Source organism: Helianthus annuus, chromosome 5, assembly GCF_002127325.2.
Source record: "Helianthus annuus cultivar XRQ/B chromosome 5, HanXRQr2.0-SUNRISE, whole genome shotgun sequence".
Lineage (NCBI taxonomy): Eukaryota > Viridiplantae > Streptophyta > Magnoliopsida > Asterales > Asteraceae > Helianthus > Helianthus annuus.
The window spans coordinates 177,523,397-177,534,256 of NC_035437.2; the positions used below are offsets into that span (position 1 = coordinate 177,523,397).

At 37.7% G+C, this 10,860-nt stretch overlaps 1 protein-coding gene across 15 annotated transcripts; it reads left to right on the forward strand.

Annotated features, from left to right (window-relative positions):
• The first annotated feature begins 5,327 nt into the window (after window positions 1-5,327).
• Window positions 5,328-8,995, forward strand: LOC110942427. Of its 15 annotated transcripts, none has more exons than XM_035990459.1 (8): window positions 5,343-5,735; window positions 5,905-6,014; window positions 6,167-6,209; window positions 6,314-6,408; window positions 6,494-6,703; window positions 7,593-7,655; window positions 8,092-8,142; window positions 8,661-8,993. In XM_035990459.1, exons 5-8 carry the CDS (start codon window positions 6,518-6,520, stop codon window positions 8,883-8,885), a joined length of 525 nt encoding a protein of 174 aa, XP_035846352.1. In that variant the 5' UTR covers window positions 5,343-5,735; window positions 5,905-6,014; window positions 6,167-6,209; window positions 6,314-6,408; window positions 6,494-6,517; the 3' UTR covers window positions 8,886-8,993. The 15 variants fall into 15 exon arrangements, 14 of the variants coding, with proteins under 14 accessions (XP_035846351.1, XP_035846352.1, XP_035846350.1 ...); XM_035990457.1 differs by having other exon boundaries at window positions 6,176-6,209; XM_035990463.1 differs by having other exon boundaries at window positions 5,937-6,014.
• The last annotated feature ends 1,865 nt before the right edge of the window (window positions 8,996-10,860 follow it).

Genomic DNA, 10,860 nt, shown 5'->3' on the forward strand with positions numbered 1-10,860 from the left:
GTCTTTGATCTTATGGGTGTTCTTGATAACCTTAGTGGTGTGAAGCCTATTAGTACACTTATGGTGTGTGACAACCCATATACTAGTAGGGGGATCCCATATTGGAGAAGTGGTTGACCCATTTACGGAAACACATCTTAAAATCAACCCTCTTTTATAAAGGATATCATTGTTTGCATGCACGATCTATATGTTAGGCTTCAATGATAAGCCAAAGCTTGGTTATGCGACTTGTCTTACATAGTCTATGTTGTAGGTTTGGCACGAACCAAGAGTTGGTGAACTCATGTTAAAATCTATACATCTTTATATATATATATATATATATATATATATATATATATTATAACGCCTCCTATTAAATAAAGATGAATCACCTCAATCAATCACAAGTGTCATTAGCAACCTATAAGGAACACCAGACATATCCTTGGTGATGCCTAGTGAGAAGGGTCACAACTAAAAGGATCGTTGATTATAGTGATTGTAGAAGAAAAACAATAGTTGGATGTCTGTAACCTGAAATTAGGGGATTTCTCTTTAAAATGAGTCTTCTTATAAGTTTGGGCAATGAATTAACTTTAATCGGATCTATTTTAACCTCAAAGTCATAATTTGTAATAAAGTGTTGATTTGGTAGGAGAGAATTATCGAATTCTCATTATTGTGAGGTAATTACTATTGACTAATATTGAAGGTAATAAAGTGTTGATTTGGTAGGAGAGAATTACGGAATTCTCATTATTGTGAGGAGATATTATGGGTCTCCTTGATACGCCCCCGTAAGATTGAGGCTCCGTTGGAGACTCCAATCTTGGACCGAAATTTGACAAATAGTCGTCTAGAAAGAGGTTTTGTGAGAGTATCAGCCGGTTGGTCTTCTGAGTTAATGTGATATACTTTTAGGTGGCCAGCCGCAACCTTTTCCCGAACGAAGTGATAATCAAGGGCGACGTGTTTCATTCTTGAGTGATACACTGGATTGGAACATAGGTATATGGCCCCCATGTTATCACAATAGAGATTTGGTGATGTTGAGGGTAAAGCGTGAAGTTCTTTAAGGAGATTTTGAACCAATGATACCTCAGCTGTGGCATTAGCCAAAGCTTTGTACTCGACTTCTGTGGAGGATCTCGAGACAGTTTTTTGCCAGGTAGACTTCCACGACACTATGTTTGCGCCAAGGTAGATAAGATATGCAGTCGTGGACTGGCCGCCATCACGAATGCCACCCCAATCCGAGTCAGCAAAGGCAGTAATGGTTACGGGTTCAGATTTCTTTAGGAACAACCCATGATGAATAGTGCCTTTTAGATAGCGCATGACACGTTTTAGAGCCTGCATATGTTTTGTTGTGGGTGCATGCATGTATTGAGACAACTTGTTGTCTGCAAAGCTGACATCGGGCCGAGTAAAGGCAAGATATTGGAGCGAACCGATGATTTTTCGATAAGTTGTTGGATCAATGCGTGATGAACCATCATCTGGAGAAAGAGCTTCCGAGGAGCTTAATGGTGTTGCAACATCTTTTGCTCCATCCATATTAAAACTGGTTAGGAGGTCACTGATATGTCAGTGTTGCGAGAGGAACATGCGATGAGTCGTTGGTATGACTTCAATGCCCAGAAAATGATGTAGGTCCCCTAGGTCTTTGAGAGAAAATCGCTTGGAAAGTAGGGTGACAAAGTTGTTCATGAAGCTTGTATTGTTACCTGTTAAGATAATATCATCTACATAGACTAAAAAAATACATAAGTACTCCATTATTGTTATAGACAAAAAGCGAGGCATCCGAGTGAGATTTGTGAAAACCATAATTTAGAAGAAATTGTTTGAGTTCCATGTACCATGCTCGCGGTGCTTGTTTTAGTCCATATAGAGATTTCCGAAGTTTACAAATGTGATTTGAAAATTGTGGATTAGTAAACCCGGGTGGTTGAACCATGCAAACATTTTCATGCAAGGTGTCTTGTAACAAGGTATTGTTGACATCTAGTTGCCGTAAGCTCCATTTGTTAGAAAGGGCAAGAGAGAGAACAACACGAATGGTTATGGGTTTAGTGACTGGGCTGAAAGTTTCAAGAAGTCTTTCCCCGGTTGTTGATGAAATCCTTTTGCGACTAAACGTGCTTTATACTTGTCAATAGACCCATCCGGTTTACGTTTCACACGAAATACCCATTTGCAACCGATGGGTGTATGGGTAGAGGATGGAACAAGTTCCCAAGTTTGGTTGTGTGGGAGAGCGTTGTATTCGTCATCCATGGCTTTCCTCCATAATGGGTCTTTGATAGCTTGGGAGACACACGATGGTTCTATGGTAGGAGGAATCGGATGAACGGTGGTGTGATTGACAAAGCTAGAACCATAGTATTTGGGGTTTGGTTTCCGGCTTCGTGGAGGGAGAGGGGTGGGCGTGGATGGGGTGTTGTTGGGAGATGTGGTGTGAGGAGATGAAGATGTTGTTTGAGCGGATGGTGGTATGGTGGGGGAGGTGTTGTCGGTTGGAGAAAAGGGTGTGGAATTCGAAGTTGTGTGATTGGGTGTAGGGGATGCTTGGGTGGAACTAGTAGGAGCGGTGATAGGGTTGGATGGTGGATCGACGAGTCATGAGGAGATTGATTGGAGGATGGCATGGTTGGTGAGTCATTAGCGGGTGAGGATGAGGTAGAAGGTGATTGACTTGTGGAGGGTGGGGTTGGTATTTGGGGAGATGAGGAATCGAATGATGGAGGTGGGTCACTTGTGTTTGGAGTGTGGATGTAATTTAGGAATGATGTATAAGTGTGGGTAATGGGTTTCGATGTTGGTGTATGAAGAGGGAAGATGTGTTGAATAAACTCAACATGTCGTGAGTGGTATAATTTATTGGTGTTAGGGTCAAAGCATTTATAGGCGGATTTTGAGGAGGAATAACCAAGAAAAATGCATGATGCGGATCGTGGTTGTAATTTGGAGGTGGTATAAGGACATAGCCATGGGTAGCAAAGGCATCCAAATGGTTTAAGTTTGGAATAAGTGGGAGTGACATTGAATAACATTTCATAAGGTGATTTGTTGTTCAAGATTGTTGTGGGTAGGCGGTTGATGAGATAGGTAGCGGCTTGGAACGCATGAGACAAAATGAGGATGGAAGATGGGCATAGTGAAGTAAAGCAAGGCCGGTTTCGACTACGTGTCGGTGACGACGTTTAGCTACACCGTTTTGCTCAGGTGTGTGAGGAGGTGTAGTGTAATGAGATATTCCATGAGTGGAGAGAAAAGACTTGAGTCCAATATATTCGCTGCCATTATCCGTGAAAAGCGAAATAATGGACGTTTGAAAATATTTTTCGACGAGCGACTTGAATTGTGGAAAAATTGTTGCAACATCGAATTTTCTTTTAATTGGAAATAGCCAAATATATTTTGAAAAATAATCAACAAAGATTACATAGTATTTGTAACCGTCAAGGGATGCGTGGACGGGTCCCCATACATCTGAGTATAGAAGTTGTAACGGTTTGTTAGCAACAAATGAGTTTTTACCAAAAGGTATTTTGTGACTTTTATTTGATGATCAGGAATTGCAATGGAAAGACTCGGTGGACTCTTTATTAAACTTAAGTCCTAATGTAGACATTATAGACTTGAAGACTTGGAACGAAGGATGTCCAAGGATGTCGTGCCACGCGAGTAAAGATCCTGTTGAGGTTGTGTTGATTTGAGGAGAGGTTGTGGTTGGTCCGTAATAAACATTATTGACGTTAATGCCCCGCATGAGAGGCACCCCCGTGCATAGATCCTTAACCAAGAAATAAGAAGGAAAAAATTCAACAGAAACTCGGTTAGTACGACAAACTTTAGCAACGGAAATTAGATTATTACGAAGATTAGGAGCAATTAAAATATTGTCTAAGAAAAGTGGTCGTGAGTTTGTGGGAAGAATTTGTTGGCCAATATGTGTAATGGGAAATGATGTACCGTTACCCAAAACAATCTCGTCCGGACCACCGTATTCGGAAAGAACATGCACGGAGTTGCAACCGTTACCGGCGTGGTCGTTAGCGCCAGTGTCCCACATCCAAGAGTTCGAACCCGCCTGTGGAGAGGTGTGGTTCACAGTAGGGGTTGTTGTAGAGGAAGTGTTGGTGGTTACTTGGTGTTCACGAAGGAATCTTCCAAGTTTTCGACATTCCTTGGTTTCGTGTCCGGGTATGTTGTAGTAGTGGCAGAATAGGTTGGACCGATTAGTGCGGTTATTTGGTTGTGAAAATGTTGGTTTGGATGACCATGAGGAGGAACGATTGAGTGAGGGTTGGGTGAAGGCTGATGAGCGTCGAGAGTTCCGATTGTAGGGTCGGTTTTGGTTGTTTCGGTGGGTGTAGTTGACAGTGGAAAGAGTAGAAGCCATGGATATGGGTAGGGAAGAACGGGAAAAACGGACGCAGGATCGAAGAAAGAAAAAAAAGGAAGGGCTCGAAGGAGCTAATTGGCTCTAGATACCATATGAAGAAATGGACAAAAGAATTGTTTGTATTACTAACTTGAATGTTTTACAAAGTGAATCTACAAACTATATATACACAAGAAGATGAGCATTTACAGGAGGGGATTATGCTCTATACAATAATTACTATTAACCAATATTGAAGGTAATAAAGTGTTGATTTGGTAGGAGAGAATTATGGAATTCTCATTATTGTGAGGAGATATTATGGGTCTCCTTGATAGCTGATTTTAGTGTCATCAAGTCGTTCTAGTTAAATAGGATTTTCTTAAGAACAAAGTAAAATCCGACTAAACGCTGACATGAGTTACGATGTGTGGAGTGCAAACTCATTGAAAACCATTATAATTTTTGAAACGAAGAAACCTCGCCCCTGACATGGGTGTCTGATACTGAGTGACACCCATAGTGAGTGAAAACTTGATTTACCTAGTCGAAAGCTTCTTGAACTAGTTTTGGATCTACATGGTTGATGGAAAGTTGCATGAGAAATGATCATCAGTAGTCGATTCATCAACACAACTTGATTGATCAATGGTAACAACTTGATGCGCAGTTACAACGTGACGCAAATGTACTGCAATCTATAACAACTAGGCTGATCAACAACAACTTGAATGATAGATCTATCTGCACTTCTAGTTTTTTAAGTTTATTCTACATAGATTTTAACTTTAAAATTTGAAGGAAAATAAACGTGTCTTGATTCTTAAAGACATTATATATATATATGGAACCCATTAAGTGGAAGTTAGTTTTGAAATCAATATCATCCGTTCGATTATGCTGAGATTAAATCTCAGCCACTTAAACTCACTTTTTTAACCAATGTCTCGACGATTCCCAGCAATTAACAGCAGTTCCCACCGTCCCCCTTTTTCTCCCCACGTTTGTCAACCTCCCAGTTTTCCTCCCACGTCGCCTAGGGTAACCGCTGCATCCAGTATATATAATTCTGCGGTCACACCTTTTTGAGACAGTTTCACAACGTGGTTCCCATTGTTGCTCTGCTTAGAGGTTTTCTTCTTCCTTCCATAAGGTGTGGAATGTTCGAAAGTAGACAGAAATTTAGCCACGGAGATCTGGCGTTGATTTGGTTGCAAGCAATTGTTCCAAGATTTTGGATGCCTTGAAATCGAGATGGAAGTCCAGATTATCGAGGATTTTGGGTACACTTTCATACATGATTCCCTTCTTTTTCTTTCTTTGCACTCGCTTACACATACCTAACCCTAGCCTCTGAACTGTAAGTCACACAATTTTCATCTATGTCTTGCTAATTTGATTTCAATTTCACATTTTTATTCCTGATTTGATCTCAACTTCACTTCGGTATTGTTAAATTTTATCTCAATTCACTTTGGTATTGCTAAGTTGATCTTAATTTCTCGTCTGTATTGTTAATTCGATCTCAGTTTCACCCTCATGTTACAATTACTATTACTAGCTGAAGACAAGAAGGGTGTCACGTTAGTTGCTAAGGACGAGAAGATTGCCACGTTAGTTGCTGAGGAAGATAATATTGGTAAATTTGTTGGTTGATTCTGAATTGATTTTACTAAAATTGATGATGAATGTTAAAATTAGGTGAAACCTATTTACATTGATTTTGTTGCTTGAGTTCTAATTACTACAACCCACTTTTTCTGTATTGATTGATGATGAATCTTTTTTGAGGTTATCAAGTTCCCGTAGTCTGGTAACATGCGGTTCATTAAAGGTATTAACGTTGTTTTTGCATTAAAGTTCACAAATTTTATGTTAGTGTGTGTATATGTAAATATATATTACCTCTTCATTAACTAGCCTTTTCTTTTTCTTTAGGGATTGACAATCAAAGTTACAAGTCAAACGAGTCCATTGCTTCAGTTTCCCCCAAATTCTTCCAAATTTCTCTGTACATATCCGCAAATTCAATGGTAAACGGTTCAATTTCTCATTTTTTTCACAAAATCTTTTGTTTATACGACTGTTAGTTGATATTCGAGTGCTATTACACTGCAGATCAGTTGAAATTAGCGAATTAAGATGGAAAATGGCGTAAGGTTTGATGACGGAAGCAATTTGACGGAACGGTTAGCGAATTTGAGTGTTGGTGATGGTGTTAATGGCTGTAGAAGTGACGTGGATAATATTAATGGCGTGAATAAGAGCGATGGATTGTTTCAGGTTATGAAAGCGGTTGAAGCTGCTGAAGCGACTATTAAACAACAGGTGTTTTTATTTTTATTTGCTTTGTTGTGGTAGATCATTGGTTTGAGTTATATATTTATTATAATAATGATGATAATTATTTATCGCCTCATGATATATGATTATGTAACGAGAACCATGAAATGGTAGTTTTATTATTGCTTTGTTGTTTGATGATCTTTACTTGAAAAATGTTGTTTTAAGTGAGACATGATTATTGGGGTGTTACATGACTCTTCTTGTGTATAGAAGCCCAACCAACATGGTATTGTCTTTCTTGTGTGGATCATATTATACAAAACGAAGAATCAGTGATTAAATTATAAGCCTAATTGTTTCTTGATTGGCTTAGACGCTTAGTCTTTCATAAACCTTTGATGGGAAAAGAAGACTACATAAGGCTTAGAGCCCTAAGTCCATCCTCCGCGTTGAACTCGTGCGTGCCCGCACGTCATGCGGACACGAATGCAGCTCCGAAAACCCGGGCTCGCGTGAGGCAGTTTTTGCACCGAACGCTCGTTTTTTTTTGTTTTCTGCTTGTGTGCTGCGCCTCAGCACTGTTTTTTGCGCTTTTTTGCGCCTCAGCACCGTTTTTTCAAAAAAAAACCCCATTTTTGCGCCAAGGCTACCACCAGACGCTATAGGTGCGCCTAGACGCGTGCTTTTTGCGCTTTTGACAACATAGGATGGAAGTTAAAAAGTATTTGTGAGAAAGTACAAATTTCCCAACAGTTAAGTAACTTAAATGATATGAGAGGAAAACTTAGTCATTTTGCTAGTCAACAAAATTCCTTGTAACACTATCACTATGCACTTTGGTAATATCATTTATCTTATTGATTTGTTAATTGTTCTCACCCTTACCTTCTGGCTCCGACTCATATTTTCATCATGTTTTATTTCTCATCAGATGGAAGAGAATCAAAGGCTGAGGTCTGAGCTTCAAAAGAGGGACCAGGAACTCGAAGACTATGTACGTGTTCTCTCTTTTCTTTTAGCATGCAGCCTCATTATCTTTTGCCAGTTGTATTTTTTTTAATATTAAGGTCGACTTCTTTATATTGTAACACAACACTATCAAAGCTATCAAATTTATGATATACATTTTTCATCACACATTAGTTGGTAATTAAGTCATGTTTGAATTAGAATCCAGATTTGTGAACTTGTAATTGCGACTTATTAGTAATTAAATGCCATTATTCTATTTTCTAGGAACTTTAAGCCTTTAAGGACATAATTTCCTGTTACCGTTGCTATGCGTATTGACGTCATGCCTTGTCATTAGATTGAACTTATGATTGTCATGGGTGTGACCTTGAGGCTTGAGCTTTAATAATTTGAATAGGAAAATGAGCCTACAGTTACCTTTCTTTATTTTTTCTTACCGGTATTATTACCATTATTAGTTGTATCCGCAGTTCAATGTGTCTGGACATGGGCTTGTGTCAACTTCTGAGGTACCAAATGCTGACATCCCCTTAAACCATCTATTTAGTACTGTTTTTTTTTTTTAAGTTTAAAAAAAAAACTCTTTTAGTTATAAAGTATGTCCGCAATATATATTTACAAAGGTTGTAATTGACACTCGAGATCAGGAGCAAGAGATTTTACTGTTGAGAAAGCGTGTTGCTGACTATTTGTTTGTCTACAAGTAATTAGTGTCCCGATTGGATCACTAAGATTATATTATTTCAACATTAATATAATTTTTGAATAAATTATATAGGATAATTTTACATTAGAATTACAGTTTGCTTAGTGATTGACCCAGCTGACCTTTCTCAACGATGCTTCTGATGTGTACATTCATAATTGTGGTGATGTGGGTTGCAGTATAGTGCATTTTTTTGCGTTGCAATTCTGAAGTGTTTTTTTTCCCTTGGGGTAGTCGTACCTGTCTAATCAAGTAAGTAATCAGATTTGGAGGCTTGGATAGTGTTGTAACCTTCAAGCATGTTGTAAATGAACATTTCAGTTGGTCTCAGAGATGTTTTGGGTCAACACGGTTATAAGGTTTGATTGGATGATCGTTGATCCACTATTAGGCAATGTCATGATTGGAGTATGGAGTTCAACCGTTACCATCAGAGAAAGAGATTCACTCAAAATGAGAATGGTAGGTAGGTCTGGTTGGATGATCGTTGATCCACCATTAGGCAATGTCATGATTTTAGTGAAGGTAGTTCCAACTTTTACTTAAATATTTACTCAGGAGAAGTGTAAAAGTAGTCAGTGCATATATTTTGTGCAACAAGAGGTAGCTGTGTAAGTATGGAATACATTTTCGCTTTTATACGAGGTTGGTTCTGTTTTATATAAGTTTTTTTGGGTTACCATATATTTTGATTTTTAGTAGCTGGTGTTTTTTTTTTTTTTTTTTTTTTTGTGGAAAAGGTGGAGTATTTGCTAATTATTAAAATCTCGATAATTTGTATAACAGGAAACTAAGCACTGTAAGTACTTGCTAATTGCATATAAACATAAACATATTAAATGGCGTCTATTAATGACAACAATAAATTAATTTTGGTTATATTTTATTTTAAACGAGTCACTTTGGGTTGTGTTCTATTTCAAACGGGTCAATTCGGGTTGCGTTTTACTTCAAACGGGTCAATTCGGGTTGCGTCTTATTTCAAACGGGTGTTATAAAAAAATTAGTTAAAAGGGGAATGGGTTGAGAGTCATAATGCATGCTTCTATCGTTAGTACATTAAAATACCCGTCCAACGGACGGGCATTAAACTAGTTTTTATGGTAAACACATAATAAGAACGAGTTTACATTCTAAACGAAAAAAAATTAGTCAACTACAAAAAATAGTTAATAATTCAAATTACATCATTACGAGTTGTTTTGAAATCCATAAAGTCCCGCGAGATCTTCTATTTTCTTGTTTCTCTAGGTTTTTCCGAAGGTGGCAGCAAGCTTTAAGGGGCTGTTTGGTAGCCTCTTAATGACCATTCAGATGCTACCTCTTAATGGTCTAAAACCTCTGAATGAATAAGAGGTAACCTCAAGTCTGAATGGTTAAGAGATAACCTCTAAATGGTAAATCATCACATGTCACATTCTTCTACCTTCTCATTGGTAAAATTGTTAATGGTTCCATTAAGAGGTTGCCTCTTAATGACCATTCAGAGGCTACCAAACAGCCCCTAACTCTTTAAAAGGAGTTAATTGCCCGGATGGTCCCCATGGTTTCATATTTTTTCACGTTTAGTCCCTATCTTTCAGAAATAGCAGGTATGTTCCCTATGGTTTATCATTTTGTTACCCAGACAGTTCCCTACCATTTACTCAGGGGACTGTCCGAGTAACAAAATGACAACCCATAGGGAGCATACCTGCTATTTCCAAACTAACTGGCATCTACTACGGGGACTATCCGAGTAACAAAATAACAAACCATAGAGAGCATACCTGCTATTTTCAAAAGGTGAGGACTAAACGTGAAAAAACGTAAAACCACAGAAACCATCCGAGCAATTAACTCCTTTAAAAGATTAGAAAAGAAAAACTTCTGTTCCTTTCTTAACAACCAAATTAAAAGTTTTAAGTAAACTAAAAATTTCCTTTCACTTTTTTATTATTTAAAATAATGTCCATTATCTTTTCTTTTCATTATCTTAATTTGGCCCATTATTCTTCGAATCTCCCTGCATTACTGGAGCCATCCCCGTGCCAGGTGAATTGATCCTTTGAACGATGCACTTTTATTCTAAATAATAATTAAAGTAATCTGATAAACATTTTGATGATCATTTTAAGAAAATTCTTTTTAATTAAAGAAATTATAGACTGTTTATTTTACTTATATGTTTTTTTAAGTGAGACTTGAATTCAAAATCTCAGACTTAGTGTTTTAAAAGGCTTTAGCTTGCCATGATAAAAGTATATATGTACAAACATACTTTGTGAAAACTAAAACAAATAAAACTATGATTGCTTATGTATAACCACAAGTTTATGATTAAAAAATAAATAAAATACATGAAAAGAAAACAATAAAGCGGCACCGGTCACTAAAACATGAAAGTTGCATAAAGAAAAAAAATAATAATAACTTTTTTTATTGCTAGTCTATTTTCATGTAACTTGGTTCTCTCCTGCACCATATATACACACACTTGGAGGGTGTCTGTGCGATGCGACACGGGTAATAATATGCATTG

Coding starts and splice junctions, on each gene's coding strand:
- LOC110942427 (XM_035990458.1), top strand. CDS start 6,518: ATGGAAAATGGCGTAAGGTTTGATGACGGAAGCAATTTGACGGAACGG. Junction 7,656..8,091: donor ACCAGGAACTCGAAGACTAT/GTACGTGTTCTC, acceptor TACCATTATTAG/TTGTATCCGCAGTTCAATGT. Junction 8,143..8,660: donor GGCTTGTGTCAACTTCTGAG/GTACCAAATGCT, acceptor TGAACATTTCAG/TTGGTCTCAGAGATGTTTTG.